Below are 16,542 nucleotides of genomic sequence, written 5' to 3' on the forward strand. Positions count from 1 at the left end.
CAAGAACAAAGACACCTTAGGCAATCATGAAAATGTGCAAACTGGAAAAAAAAACTTCCCCAAAAAACACATATTTATTGGGATGCCAAAAAGGGCCGTTTAAAGCAACACTATTACCAAGAAAAGACAGACTGTAACAATTGTTAGGGTTCTGAATGAAAGAGAGATGCATGTGTGTTTTCCTGTCCTTATCTTCTCTCGAGTCCCTTTTAATGAAATGCTGCTTGTGGAGACAAAGGGCTTTTCCCTGCTCCAACTAACCCAAATAGATTTTGATCACCAGACACTGAAGGTGTGAGGAAGTGCATTTCAGGCCCTGCTAAGGTGATATAATCCACAGAGCCAGGACTGGTTAAACCAGCTGGTCACGTGACTAACTGGCTAGCCCAGGTTTTTTTGAACCAGCCACAGGACAGTTTGAATTCAGAAGGCAGTGTGTAACTGACGCTGAAATAAGCAAGTCTCTCGCCTGCCTGTCTCTCTTCCTTGCTTTCTCCCCAGTCACCGGACCCACAGAAGACACGTAAACCTCAAGAGAGAAAAGACTCCTACATTGGAACAAGTTGAAGCGTGAACTGGGCTCCAACGAATTACAAGATTTACCAGCAACCAAAGACTCCACATTCAACTTAAAGGACTGTAACTGCCAGATATTGCCTCAGACTTTCCTCCTTTATTCCTTCTACTTTTTCTGTCTCCATCTGTGTGTGTGTTTATCACGTTGCATATTTGTAGTCGTTAACTGGATTAAAGTTTAAGATTAATAAACTTTAATTTTCTTGTTTAAATCTAAGGAAAACTGTTTGATTTCTTTGCCTTACAATTGGAGCAGTGAACAAGGATTCACTAAAAGGGGGAGTTAAAAACACTGTTTTCAAATTAAACCCTGTTACGTTTAAACCAGGCAAAGGCTGAGAGGGAACACCTAGACCCCTTCCCACCTGGTTGTAACAATCCCTAGTCCCTTGGATCTGTAATTCACAAAGAGGCAAATTTTACAGACTCCCCGATGTCGGGGGTCGTGGTGGGGAGGCCCGGAAAATGTCTCCGCAAGAGACCCGCCAGATTCCCCGATGCCAGGAAGACCCAGCCCCATATTGCTGGCGGTGGCGAGGGCATGTGGCAGCCCCCCACCATCCCCCCCACTATCCCCCCCACCACCACTCAGCGGCAGGATCAAAATTTGATTGTGTTGATTTATGTAAAGTAATGTATTACATACTTACCCATCAGGTGGCAGGACCGTATCTCCAACACAGAAGTCCTCGAGGCGGCCAACATCCCCAGCTTATACATAATACTGAGTCAGCGGCGCTTGAGATGGCTTGGCCATGTGAGCCGCATGGAAGATGGCAGGATCCCCAAAGACACATTGTACAGTGAGCTCGCCACTGGTATCAGACCCACCGGCCGTCCATGTCTCAGCTTTAAAGACGTCAGCAAACGCAACATGAAGTCCTGTGATATTGATCACAAGTCTTGGGAGTCAGTTGCCAGCAATCGCCAGAGCTGGCGGGCAGCCATAAAGGCGGGGCTAAAGTGTGGCGAGTCGAAGAGACTCAGCAGTTGGTAGGAAAAAAGACAGAAGCGCAAGGGGAGAGCCAACTGTGTAACAGCCCCGACAACCAATTTTATCTGCAGCGCCTGTGGAAGAGTCTGTCACTCTAGAATTGGCCTTTATAGCCACTCCAGGCGCTGCTACACAATCCACTGACCACCTCCAGTCGCTTACCCATTGTCTCTCGAGACAAGGAGGCCAAAGAAGAAGAAAAAAAGAAGAAGACTTACCCATTCCCACTGTCAGTCCCGGTCAGATATTCGTGCCGGCGGTCGGTTCTCCCGTGCCTTCAGCTCTCCGTCCGGAGATCCGATGTGGTGATGGGGAGGGGGAGCAGGTAAGTATTTCAGTGTGGGGCAGGGAGGGGAGCGGTGTCAAAGCAATCCGTTATGTTGGTAGGGGTGGAAGTGAAAAGTCGAAGTTTATCAGTATCCCCCTCACAGTTCACAATACTTCTAAGTTTTGTCTCATCCGCAAATTGAGAAGTTCTGGCCTGTACACCAAAGTCTAGGTCATTAATATAGATCAAGAAAAGCAGTAGTCCTGGGGAGCTCCACCACGTGAAGTGAAAATTAGAAACTTTTACAGTCCGTTTTTATGTTTTTTGCTAGTTGACATTCATATTCTATTCTCCCTTTCTTTATCAGTTTCTTGGTCCTCCTTTGCTGTATTCTAAAATCCTCCCAATCCTCAGGTTTACTACTATTTGTGGCAGCTTTATAGGACTTTTCTTTTAATCTTATACAATCCTTAATTTCCTTTGTTAGCCACGGTTGACTGCCTTTTCTTTTTGGGTTTTTGTGCCTTGAAGGAACGTACAGTTGCTGTAAACTATTCTTTATAATTCTTTAAAGACTATACTTAAAGTTGATAGTCATCAGGACTGAATGAGATGCGTCCAAGGATACTGAGGGAAGTAAGGGTGGAAATTGCGAAGGCACTGGCCATAATCTTCCAAACCTCCTTAGATACAGGGGTGGTGCCAGAGGACTGAAGAATTACAAATGTTAAACCCTGGTTCAAAAAAGGGTGTAAGGATAAACCCAGCAATTACAGTCCAGTCAGTTTAACCACGGTGTTGGGAAAGCTTTTAGAAACGGTAATGCAGGATAAAATTAACAATCACTTGGACAAGTGTGGATTAATTGAGGAAAGCCAGCATGGATTTGAGGGCAAATCAATGTTAATTAATTTGCTTGAGTTTTTTGATGAGGTAATAGAGAGGGTTGATGAGGGTAATGTGGTTGATGTGATGTACATGGACTTCCAAAAGGCATTTGATAAAATGCCACATAACAGGCCTGTCGGCAAAGGTTTTATCCAATTGAATAAAAGGCATAGTAGCAGCATGGATATGAATTGGCTGAGTGACAGGAAACAGAGAGTAGTGGTGAATGGTTATTTTTTGGACTAGAGAAAGGTGGGTTTTCCCAGGGGTCTGTGTTAGGACCAGTCCTTTTCTTGATCTATATTAATGACCTAGACTTTGGTGTACAGGCCAGAATTTCTCAATTTGCGGATGAGACAAAACTTAGAAGTATTGTGAACTGTGAGGGAGATACTGATAAACATCAAGAAGAAATGGACAGTCTGGTGGAATGGGCAGACAAATGCAGAGACGTGTGAAGTGATTCATTTTGGTCAGAAGAACAAGGAGAGGCAATATAAAATAAAGAATACAACTCTAAAGATGGTGCAGGAGCAGAGGCTCCGGGGGTATATGTACATAAATCATTGAAGGTAGAAGGGCAGGTTGTGAAAGTGGTTAATAAAGTATATGGGATTCTGAGCTTTATAAAGAGGGACACAGAGTACAAAAGCCAGGAACTTATGATGTACCTGTATAAATCACTGATTCGGCCTCAACAGGAGTATTGTGTCCAGTTCTGGGCACCATGCTTTAGGAAGGATGTGAAGGCATTAGAGAAGGTGCTGGAAAGATTCACAAGAATTGTTCCAGGGTTGAGGAACTTCAGTTATATGGACAGATTCAAGAAGTTGGGGCTGTTCTGCTTGGAGAAGAGAAGGTTGAGAGGTGATTTGATAGGGGTGTTCAAAATCATGAGGGGTCTGGACAGAGTAGATAGGGAGAAACTGTTCCCATTGGCAGAAGGATTGAGAACCAGAGGACACAGGTTAAAGGTGATTGGTAAAAGAAGCCAGAGAGTTTGGTGGAGGCAGATTAAATCGAGGCTTTCAACAGAGAATTGGATAATTATCTGATGCAAAAATGTTTGCAGGGCTCTGGGGTAAAGGTGGGGGAATGCGACTAGTGAGTAACTCTTACAGAGAGCTAGCACGGACATGATGAACCAAATGGCCTCCTTCTGTGCTGTAACCATTCTATGATTGTATTACATGAATACTCCCTGCTTTCCGTCCCTTAGCCAATTTTGTATCCATACTGCCACTGCCCCTTTAATCCTCATTACTTGAAGAAAAATATTGCAAAAATTGCCTTAGTCTGCATGTTGAAGAGAATGATCTGCAGTCAGCTTGTTCCTTTTTCAACTTCCTCCTGACAGCATGTGACCCCTAAGTGACTGGAAACTATTGTGGGCTTGCAGTCAAGGAACTAATCACGTAGCATAGGGTTTCAGTGACGCTGCATTCTTCTGCTCGATACTGTACGTTACTGCTCAACACTGGAACTTTCAAGAGGGTGACTTCTAAGAGGGTGATTTCTTGCTAGTCTTGGAAACATTGAAAGCAGAATCCTTCACTGCCCTTTCAACAGCCAATCAATCAGCTGTCTCCTGTGGCTTGGTGGGTAGCACTCCTGCCTTTGAGTCAGGAGCTTGTAGATTCAAGTCCCGCACTGCCCAGTGTAGCACTGAGGGAGTGCTGAACTGTCAGAGGTGCTCTCTTTTGGATGAGATATTATACCATCTCAGGCGAGTGTCAAAAATCTCATGACACTATCCAAAGAAGAGCAGGGAATCCCCAGTGTCCTGGCAAATATTTATCCCATAACCCACGTCACTAAAAGAGAATATCAGATCATTATCTCATTCTGCGATCTTGCTACTCCATTTCCTATATTACAACAGTGACTACACCTCAATGGCTGCAAAGTGCTTTAGAACATCCTGAGGTTGTTACAGGTGTACAGAAATGCAAGTTCGTTGTTTTAATGACCCTCCCAGGTATCCTGATTTATGGCAGCTGCTATCCTATATTGCTCAGTGTGTACTAGATTACTCTGGGTGTACTAGATCACTCCATTTATACTGCATGATTCCATGTGTACAGGACTACTCTGGATGGACCAGATTACTTGCTTTGCCATTCAGTGAGATCCTGACTGATTTGCATCCTAAATCCACTTACCCGCCTTGGCTCCATGTCCATTAATACTCTTGTATTGCAAAAATCTAGCAATCTCAGATCTAAAATTATTAATTGAGCTAGTATCTGTTCTACTCAAGAAAGCCAGTTGGTGAAGGGTGATGCTGGAGCTCATCTTTATTCAGTCTAACATTTATTTACAGAGTAAAATATTACAAGCATACATCTCCTAACTCAACCATACCATGGTTTCAGTGTGTCTCTTTGTATGTGCTCAAGTTAAAATAGCTGGAGTAAGCCACTTTATCAGTACTGATATAGTCTCTAATGAGATACCTTTACTGTTGAGTAAATCTTCTACATGAAAGGCACAAATGAAACTTTACATGGAGCACGATAAGGCACTTATTTTTGGAAAGTCAGTGGATCTGCTGTTTACCCATTCAGGACGTTATTGTATTCCCATAACAAAACCTGATTTTTCTCATCAGCATATTAGACAAGTATTAATGGCACCAGGCGATAAGAATCAGAGAGGAAAAAAAAGCAAATTATCTTAAAGTTAAATAGGCAATTGGCTCATCCTACTTGTCAAAGGTTTAAAACCCTGCTAAATGGTGCGGGTGTGGTTGATGAAGAATATACGAGGCTAATAGAAGAGGTTAGTGAGAAGTGTGAAATCTGTAAAAAGTATTGGAGGATACTGTCACGTCCGATTGTAAGATTAGAGATACAGCACTGAAACAGGCCCTTCGGCCCACCGAGTCTGTGCCGAACATCAACCACCCATTTATACTAATCCTACACTAATCCCATATTCCTACCAAACATCCCCACCTGTCCCTATATTTCCCTACCACCTACCTATACTAGTGACAATTTATAATGGCCAATTTACCTATCAACCTGCAAGTCTTTTGGCTTGTGGGAGGAAACCGGAGCACCCGGAGAAAACCCACGCAGACACAGGGAGAACTTGCAAACTCCACACAGGCAATAACCGGAATCGAACCCGGGTCCCTGGAGCTGTGAGGCTGCGGTGCTAACCACTGCGCCACTGTGCCGCCCTAGTTTTCCAGTGGCATGTGACTTTAATCAGGTAGTTGCCATGGAGCTAAAGGTATGTGACAAAGACAGAAATATTTTAATTCCACATTTTATAGACCTGGCAACCCAATTTAGTCTTTTTACAATTATATATAATAAGGACAAAAGGGTGATTATAGACAAAGTGGAGAACTGGATTGGGACCACACACGGGGCACCAGTGAAGTTTTTGATCGATAATGGAGGGGAGTTTGCCAATGACACGTTCAGAGGCATGTATGAAAACATGTTCATGAATAACACAGCTGAAAATCCTGTCAGCTATGAACTCTGTGAAATGCTGCATAAAATCATAGCTGATCAACTAGACTGCAAGTTGACAACTGCCTGGCATGGGCAGTTCATGCAAAGGCTTCAGATGGTTGGAGGGCCTAGTCTCTATCAATTGGTCAATGGGAGAAATCCCAAATTGCCTTCTGTTCTGTGTGATAGTCCTCCTGATCTAGAAGGTACTGCAATTAGTTCCATTTTTTCCGCACATTTGAATGGTTTACATGCAGGGAGATGGGCTTTCATCAAGGCTGAGGTCTTGTAGAAAATTCGGGGAGCTCTGAGGCATCGTATAAAATCATCCACTGCTACCATATTATATTCCGGACAGCCAATTGGTGAAGGATAGTACTGGAGCCCATCCTTACTCAGTCTAACATTTATTTACAGTGTGAAACATTACAAGCATTCATCTCCTAACTCAATCACACTGCAGTTTCAGTGTTTCTTTTACGTGCTCAAGTGAAACCCCAATTAATGCCATCCACCTGCATATAATTAAACACAACTGATATACAATTAACAGTATCTACCACAATTACAGAATGGTTACAGCACAGAAGGAGGTCATTTGGCCCATCGTGTATGTGCCAGTTCTCTGCAAGAGCAACTCAGCTAGTCCCACTCCCCTGCCTTTTCCCTGTGGCCCTGCAAGCGTTTTCTCTTCAGATAATTATCTACTTCCCTATTGAAAGCAGGATTGAATTTGCTTCCACCAAACTCTCAGGCATTACATTCCGGATCCTAACCACTCACTGCGTGAAAACGTTTTTTCTTTTGTCGTTGTTTGTTCTTTTGCCAGCCACCTTAAATTGGTGTCCTCTCGTTCTCGGTCCTTCCACCAATGGGAACAGTTTCTGTCTATTTACTCTGTCCAGACCCCTCAGGATTTTCAAGACCTCTCAACCTTCTGTTTTCTAAGGAGAACAACACCAGCTTCTTCAATCTATCCATGTAACTGAAATCTCTCATCCCTGCAATCATTCCCATAAACCTATTCTTCACCCTCTCTAAAATCTTCACATCCTTCCTAAAGTGATGTACCCAGAACTGGACACAATACTCCAGTTGAGGCTGAACCAGCGTTTTATAAAGGCTTACCATAACTTCCTTGCTTTTGTACGCTATGCCTCTATTTATGAAGCCCAGGATCCCGTGTGCTTTAATAACCACTCTCTCAACCTGCCCTACCACCTTCAATGATTTCTGCACATATACCCCCAGGTCCCTCTGTTTCTCCACCCCCTTTAGAATCGTATCCTTCATTTTATATTGCCTCTCGTCATTCTCCCTACCAAACCATATCACTTCACACTTCTGCTACAACCAGGTGAGAAATGTGTCTAGGGGTCTTTTGCTGTCTTTACCTGGTCTTATTGTCACAGGGTTTCATTTTAAACGCACTGTGTTTAAAGCTTCCCACTTTGTGAATCCTTGTTCACAACTTTCCAATTATAAGGCACAGAAATGAGCACAAACAGGCTTTCTTTGGTTGAAAGAAGAAAGATGAGATTTATTAAACTTTAAACTTAAACTCTAATACGGTTCACACCTACGGATATATGACGCACCCAAAGAGCAGAAGAAAAGATAAATAGAACAGTTTGAGGCAATATCATGTTACTGTTTCTCGATCTCACTGTAGTCCTTGATTGAAGATATGGTCTTGTGTTTCATTGGAGCCCAGTAGTCTTCTTAAAACCATGTTCACATAGGAAACCTGTCTCTCTTTGAGTTTCATGCATTTTCACAAGATTTAGTTCCATGGAAAAAGATGGAGGCAGGCAGACAGGAGAGGAGATGTTCTCTGTCCATGAGCACACAGCGTTCTCTGCTCCACTTCCTTTGTTGGGAGTTCAAATTCAAAAAAACTCCCAGGTTGCCCAGCAGGCTAGTCATGTGACTAGCTCCTTATATGGAACAGTCTCTTCAAAATCCTTTGTTGTAAGTTCAAATTCTCTGCAACAGCCAGTTAGTCATATGACTAAAACTGGTCTGACCACTTCTGTGTATTGGAGAAGCAACTGCTGGGTCCCCATTGTTTCAGCATTGTCTGGTACTATGCAAATGTACTTCCAATCAGGGCTTGAAATTTTGAGTTTTTGTTCACGTGGCAAAAGAATGTGTGCCTCAGTCTTGGCAGGTGGGGGGGTTTGCCTGACACTTCTCTACATTAAATTTCACCTGCCACATGTCCTCCCATTCTACCAGTTCTGAGTTCTGATGAAATGTCATCGACCTAAAACATTAACTCTGTTTCTCTCTCCACAGATGCTGCCAGTCATGCTGAGTATTTCCAGCACTTTCTGTTTTTGCTCCCATTCCACCAGTCTATTATGTCCTCTTGGAGTCTATCACTATCTTCCTCAATTCACAATACTTCCAAGTTTTGCATCATCTGTGAATGTCGAAATCATGCCCTTTACACACAGGTTGAGGGCATTAGATCAGAAAAAGCAGTGTTCCTTATACCAACCACTGGGGAAGCCCAGGGCCGAAGGGCCTCTTTCAGTGCTGTATCTCTAAACTAAACTAAACTAAACTATATAGATCCATGCTGCCACTATCCCCTTTATTCCATGGGCTTCAATTTTGCTGACAAGCCTGTTATGTGGCACTTTATCAAACACATTTTGGAAGTCCATGTACACCACATCAACCGCATCACCATCATCAACTATTAATTTTGTCACAGGTTCTCATTTCTAAAAGCCTTCTCACCACTGAATTAAAATTTACTGGCGATGGTGAAGTGGTAATGTCACTGGGCTAACAATCCAGAGGGCCAGGCTAATGCCCTGGGGACACGGGTTCAAATCCCACCACGGCAGCTGGTGGAATTTTAATTAAATTAATTAATTTTAAAAATCTGGAATTGAAAGCTGATCCATGAAACTATCATCGATAAAAACCCATCTGGTTCACTAATGCCCTTTCGGGAAGGAAATCTACTGTCCTTACCCAGTCGGGCCGACACGTGACTCCAGACCCACAGCAATGTGGTTAACTCTTAACTGCCCTCTGAAATGGTCTAACAAGCCACTCAGTTGTCAAGGGCAATTAGGGATGGGTAACAAATGCTGGCCTTGCCAGTGACAGCCAAATTCCATGAAAGAATAAGAAAAAGTTGTTTATCCTTACACCCTTTTTTGAACATGGGTGTAACATGTGCAATTCTCCAGTCTGCTGGCACCACTCCTGTATCTAAGGAGGACTGGAAAATTATGGCCAGTATCTTCGGATGCATCTCATCCAGTCTTAGTGATGTATCAACTTTAAGTACAGTCAGCCTTTCTAATACCTCCTCTTTATCAATTTCTAGCCCATCCAGTGTCTCAGCTATCTTCTCTTTCACAATGACTTCGACAGCGACTTCTTCCTTGGCAAAGATTGCTTTTTGTGGAAGGGAATTACAGACTTCTATCACCTTGTGTCTTTTTCTTTTTCTTTTGGGCCTCCTTATCTCGAGAGACAATGGATACGCGCCTGGAGGTGGTCAGTGGTTTGTGAAGCAGCGCCTGGAGTGGCTATAAAGGCCAATTCTGGAGTGACAGGCTCTTCCACAGGTGCTGCAGAGAAATTTGTTTGTCAGGGCTGTTGCACAGTTGGCTCTCCCCTTGCGCCTCTGTCTTTTTTCCTGCCAACTACTAAGTCTCTTCGACTTGCCACAATTTAGCCCTGTCTTTATGGCTGCCCGCCAGCTCTGGCGAATGCTGGCAACTGACTCCCACGACTTGTGATCAATGTCACACGATTTCATGTCGCGTTTGCAGACGTCTTTATAGCGGAGACATGGACGGCCGGTGGGTCTGATACCAGTGGCGAGCTCGCTGTACAATGTGTCTTTGGGGATCCTGCCATCTTCCATGCGGCTCACATGGCCAAGCCATCTCAAGCACCGCTGACTCAGTAGTGTGTATAAGCTGGGGGTGTTGGCTGCTTCAAGGACTTCTGTGTTGGAGATATAGTCCTGCCACCTGATGCCAAGTATTCTCCGAAGGCAGCGAAGATGGAATGAATTGAGACGTCGCTCTTGGCTGGCATACGTTGTCCAGGCCTCGCTGCCGTAGAGCAAGGTACTGAGGACACAGGCCTGATACACTCGGACTTTTGTGTTCCGTGTCAGTGCGCCATTTTCCCACACTCTCTTGGCCAGTCTGGACATAGCAGTGGAAGCCTTACCCATGCGCTTGTTGATTTCTGCATCTAGAGACAGGTTACTGGTGATAGTTGAGCCTAGGTAGGTGAACTCTTGAACCACTTCCAGAGCGTGGTCACCAATATTGATGGATGGAGCATTTCTGACGTCCTGCCCCATGATGTTTGTTTTCTTGAGGCTGATGGTTAGGCCAAATTCATTGCAGGCAGACGCAAACCTGTCGATGAGACTCTGCAGGCCCTCTTCAGTGTGAGATGTTAAAGCAGCATCGTCAGCAAAGAGGAGTTCTCTGATGAGGACTTTCCGTACTTTGGACTTCGCTCTTAGACGGGCAAGGTTGAACAACCTGCCCCCTGATCTTGTGTGGAGGAAAATTCCTTCTTCAGAGGATTTGAACGCATGTGAAAGCAGCAGGGAGAAGAAAATCCCAAAAAGTGTGGGTGCGAGAACACAGCCCTGTTTCACACCACTCAGGATAGGAAAGGGCTCTGATGAGGAGCCACCATGTTGAATTGTGCCTTTCATATTGTCATGGAATGAGGTGATGATACTTAGTAGCTTTGGCGGACATCCGATCTTTTCTAGTAGTCTGAAGAGACCACGTCTGCTGACGAGGTCAAAGGCTTTGGTGAGATCAATGAAAGCAATGTAGAGGGGCATCTGTTGTTCACGGCATTTCTCCTGTATCTGACGAAGGGAGAACAGCATGTCAATGGTCGATCTCTCTGCACGAAAGCCACACTGTGCCTCAGGGTAGACGCGCTCGGCCAGCTTCTGGAGCCTGTTCAGAGCGACTCGAGCAAAGACTTTCCCCACTATGCTGAGCAGGGAGTTTCCACGGTAGTTGTTGCAGTCACCGCGGTCACCTTTGTTTTTATAGAGGGTGATGATATTGGCATCGTGCATGTCCTGTGGTACTGCTCCCTTGTCCCAGCACAGGCAATGCAGTTCATGTAGTGCTGAGAGTATAGCAGGCTTGGCACTCTTGATTATTTCAGGGGTAATGCTGTCCTTCCCAGGGGCTTTTCCGCTGGCTAGAGAATCAATGGCATCACTGAGTTCTGATTTGGTTGGCTGTATGTCCAGCTCATCCATGACTGGTAGAGGCTGGGCTGCATTGAGGGCAGTCTCAGTGACAGCATTCTCCCTGGAGTACAGTTCTAGGTAGTGCTCAACCCAGCGGTCCATTTGTTTGCGTTGGTCAGTGATTATGTCCCCCGATTTAGATTTGAGGGGGGCGATCTTCTTGATGGTTGGCCCAAGAGCCTTGTGTATGAAGAGGTATTTCCCAACTTCTCTCCTGAATGAGCTGGATCTCATTTTAAATTAATCCCCCCTTGTCCTAAAGACCCCATCCGTGGAAACAGTTTCTCTCTATCTACCCTTAAGCAGTTATATCCCAGGAAACCCTGGTTTATATAATCTTTTCTCATAATCTAAGCATTGCAGTCCCAGTAACATTCTGGTAAATCTGTTCTGCATTCCTTCTAAGGCCAATATATCCTTTCTAAGCAGCAGTGCCCAGTACAGTTGACGATACCGTCCATTGTGTTGTGTGGCACTACCACCGTGCTAAATGGGATAGATTTCGAACAGATCTAGCAATGCAAAACTGGGCATCCATGAGGCACTGTGGGTCATCAGCAGCAGCAGAATTGTACTCATCCACAATCTGTAACCTCATGGCCCGGCATATCCCTCACTCTACCATTACCATCAAGCCAGGGGACCAACCCTGGTTCAATGAAGAGTGCAGGAGGGCATGCCAGGAGCAGCACCAGGCATACCTCAAAATGAGGTGTCAACCTGGTGAAGGTACAACACAGGACTATCTACGTGCCAAAGTGCGTAAGCAGCATGCGATAGACAGAGCTAAGCGATCCCATAACCAATGGATCAGATCTAGGCTCTGCAGTCCTGCCACATCCAGCCTTGAATGGTGGTGGACAATTAAACAACTAACTGGAGGAAGTGGCTCCACAGATATCCCCATCCTCAATGATGGGGGAGCCCAGCACATCAGTGCGAAAGATAAGGCTGAAGCATTTGCAACAATCTTCAGCCAGAAGTGCCGAGTTGATGATCCATCTCACCCTCCTCCTTAAGGCCCCAGCATCACAGATGCCAGACTTCAGCCAATTCGATTCACTCCGCGTGATATCAAGAAACGACTGAAGGCACTGGATACTGCAAAAGCTATGGGCCCTGACAATAATCCGGCAATAGTACTGAAGACCTGTGCTCCAGAACTTGCCGCGCCCCTAGCCAAGCTGTTCCAGTACAGCTACAACACTGGCATCTACCCTGCAATGTGGAAAATTGCCCAGATATGTCCTGTACACAAAAAGCAGGATAAGTCCAACCCGGCCAATTACCCCCCCCATCAGTCTACTCTCAATCATCGGTAAAGTGATGGAAGGTGTCGTCAACAGTGTCATCAAGCAGCACTTTCTTAGCAATAACCTGCTCAGTGATATCCAGTTTGGGTTCCGCCAGGGCCACTCAGCTCCTGACCTCATTACAGCCTTGGTCCAAACATGGACAAAAGAGCTGAACTCAAGAGGTGAGGTGAGAGTGACTGCCCTTGACATCAAGGCAGCATTTGACAGAGTATGGCATCATGGAGCCCTAGCAAAACTGGAGTCAATGGGAATCAGGGGGAAAACTCTCTGCTGGCTGGAGTCATACCTAGAGCAAAGGAAGATGGCTGTACTTGTTGGAGGTCAATCATCTGAGCTCCAGGACATTGCTGCAGGAATTCCTCAGGGCAGTGTACTAGGCCCAACCATCTTCAGCTGCTTCATCAATGACCTTCCTTCAATCATAAGGTCAGAAGTGGGGATGTTCGCTGATGATTGCACAATGTTCAGCAGCATTCGCGACTCCTCAGATACTGAAGCAGTCCATGTAGAAATGCAGCAAGACCTGGACATTATCCAGGCTTGGGCTGATAAGTGGCAAGTAACATTCGCGCCACACAAGTGCTAGGCAATGACCATCTCCAACAAGAGAGAATCTAGCCATATCCCCTTGACATTCAACGGCATTACCATCACTGAATCCCCCACTATCAACAACCTAGGAGCCACCATTGACCAGAAAGTGAACTGCAGTAGCCACATAAATACCATGGCTACAAGAGCAAGTCAGAGGCTGGGAATCCTGAGGCGAGTAACTCACCTCCTGTCTCCCCAAAGCCTGTCCACCATCTACAAGGCACAAGTCAGGAGTGTGATGGAATACTGTCCACTTGTCTGGATGGGTGCAGCTCCAACAACACTCAAGAAGCTTGTCACCATCGAGGACAAAGCAGCCTGCTTGATTGGCACCCCATCTACAAACATTCACTCCCTCCACCACCGACGCACAGTGGCAGCAGTGTGTACCATCTACAAGATGCACTGCAGCAACGCACCAAGGCTCCTTAGACAGCACCTTCCAAACCCACGACCTCTACCAACTAGAAGGACAAGGGCAGCAAATGCATGGGAACACCATCACCTGCAAGTTCCCCTCCAAGTCACACACCATCCTGACTTGGAACTATATCGCTGTTCCTTCACTGTCGCTGGGTCAAAATCCTGGAACCCCCTTCCTAACAGCACTGTGGGTCTACCTACCCCACATGGACTGCAGCGGTTCAGGAAGGCAGCTCACCACCACCTTCTCAAGGGCAATTAGGGATGGGCAATAAATGCTGGCCTGGCCAGTGACACCCACATCCCTGAATGAATAATTTTTTTAAAAGTACACACTCCAGGTGTGGTCTAACCAGGGCCTTGTATATCCATAGCAAAACTTCCTCCTCTTTATATTCTAACCCTCTAGTTATAAAGGTTACTACTACATTTACTGATCTGTGCACATGGATCACTAAATGTCTAAAATGTCCACAGCTTCTAACTTCTCATTATTTAAATAATATTTGTAGCCAATCATTTATTGACCAAAAGGTACGACCTCACACTGGTTTGCGTTGAAGTCCATCTGTCACATGTTTAGCCATTAAAAGAATCTATCAATGACTTTTTGTAATTTTATGATCCAGTCTACACTACTTGTCATGTCACCAATCTTTGTGTCATTGGAAAACTTAGATATTGCTGAAAATAGAGACATGTTGTCGAAGCTTTTCGTCTTGCACTCATCAGGACAATCTACAAGAATAGTCCGTACGTCCCAAAGATCATATCAACCAACATGTCCCTTCCGGTGTTTGCCAATAATTTGTCTTCAGCTCCATAAGTTATAATAGCTAACAGTCTCTTACATGGAAGTCCGTATAAACTTCATTCGTAGACATTTCCCTGTCTACTACTTTAATTACTTCCACAAAATATTTACTTAGGCTTGTTGTATATGACCAACCCTTTACAAATCCAAGTTATCTTTCTCTAAATGCGCAGTCACTCTGTCCTTACTTATAGACTCCTATAACCTCCCCATACAGGTCACTGACCTGAAACGTTAATTCTCTGTTTCTCTCTCCACAGATGCTGCCACAAACCTGCCTAGTATTTCCAGCACTTTCTGTTTTTATAACTTCCCCACCCAGTTGTTAGATTAACAGGTCTATAAATTTCTGAGTTACTCTCTCATCTTTCTTAAATAATGGAGTTACATTCACAATTTTCCAATATAAAGGAACAATTCCTGAATCAAGAGTGTTTAGAAGATTATGACTAGATCACTCCAGAGGTAGTGGATCACTTTGGGTGTACTGGAACAATCTGGGTGTACTGGATTATTCTGGATCACCCTAGTGTACAAGATCACTCTGGGTGTACACAATCACGTGGGGTGTACACAATCACTCTGGGTGTACACAGTCACGTGGGGCGTACACATTCACTCTGGGTGTACACAATCACTCGGGATGTACACAATCACTTGAGGTGTACACAATCACTCTGGGTGTACACAATCACTCTGGGTGTACACAATCACTCAGGTGTACACAATCATGCGGGGTGTACACAATCACTCTGGGTGTACACAATCACTCTGGGTGTACACAATCACGTGGGGTGTACACAATCACTCTGGGTGTACACAGTCACGTGGGGCGTACACATTCACTCTGGGTGTACACAATCACTCGGGATGTACACAATCACTTGAGGTGTACACAATCACTCTGGGTGTACACAATCACTCTGGGTGTACACAATCACTCAGGTGTACACAATCATGCGGGGTGTACACAATCACTCTGGGTGTACACAATCACTCTGGGTGTACACAATCACGTGGGGTGTACACAATCACTCTGGGTGTACACAGTCACGTGGGGCGTACACATTCACTCTGGGTGTACACAATCACTCGGGATGTACACAATCACTTGAGGTGTACACAATCACTCTGGGTGTACACAATCACTCTGGGTGTACACAATCACTCAGGTGTACACAATCATGCGGGGTGTACACAATCACTCTGGGTGTACACAATCACTCTGGGTGTACACAATCACGCGGGGTGTACACAATCACTCTGGATGTACACAATTACTCTGGGTGTACACAATCATGCGGGGTGTACACAATCACGCTGGGTGTACACAATCACTCGGGGTGTACACAATCACTCGGGGTGTACACAATTACTCTGGGTGTACACAATCACTCTGGGTGTACACAATCACTCTGGGTGTACACAATCACTCGAGGTGTACACAATCATGCGGGATGTACACAATCACACTGGGTGTACACAATTACTCTGGGAGTACACAATCACTCGGGGTGCACTAAATCTCCACCGCAGCAAATACCAAATGAGCAGGTAGTTCAGGACCCACCTCCTGCCTGACTGCTCACTTTCACACCCCCCACAAGGCCCATCCCTGATTTTCTAACTATTCCAATGAATGGACAGAAAGCAGCAACTAGACATGCCTCTACACGAGGGCACAGATCTAGAGTCCACTAACCTCTCCACCAGCATCACTCAGGCACTCACCTGTCAGTCAATATGCAGACTCTCAGCAGGCAGCATCTGCCTCAGAAAAGCAGCATAGGAGATGATTTAGATCAGAAATCACCTTAGAGAAAAGCACCTACAAGAGTCATGCACATCGGGCAATAGCTGTCCCTACCAGAACATAGCAAGACGACCAAAACAGGATACCTGAGATTGTGAGAGAACTCGCATCCTC

The 16,542-nt window shown here is 45.1% G+C and overlaps 1 protein-coding gene across 3 annotated transcripts in view; it reads right to left on the minus strand.

Moving 5' to 3' along the window:
- The window catches only part of shtn2 (shootin 2), a 91,784-nt gene that overhangs the window by 75,133 nt on the left and 109 nt on the right, over positions 1 to 16,542 (minus strand). For all 3 annotated transcript variants that reach the window (XM_068038845.1, XM_068038757.1, XM_068038939.1), the window contains exon 1: positions 16,515 to 16,542. This exon is cut by the window's right edge. In XM_068038845.1, coding sequence (XP_067894946.1) covers positions 16,515 to 16,542 — 28 coding nt within the window. The remainder of the gene's footprint in view (positions 1 to 16,514) is intronic.

The sequence above is a fragment of the Heterodontus francisci genome, chromosome 1, assembly GCF_036365525.1.
Source record: "Heterodontus francisci isolate sHetFra1 chromosome 1, sHetFra1.hap1, whole genome shotgun sequence".
NCBI classification, from domain to species: Eukaryota; Metazoa; Chordata; class Chondrichthyes; order Heterodontiformes; family Heterodontidae; genus Heterodontus; species Heterodontus francisci.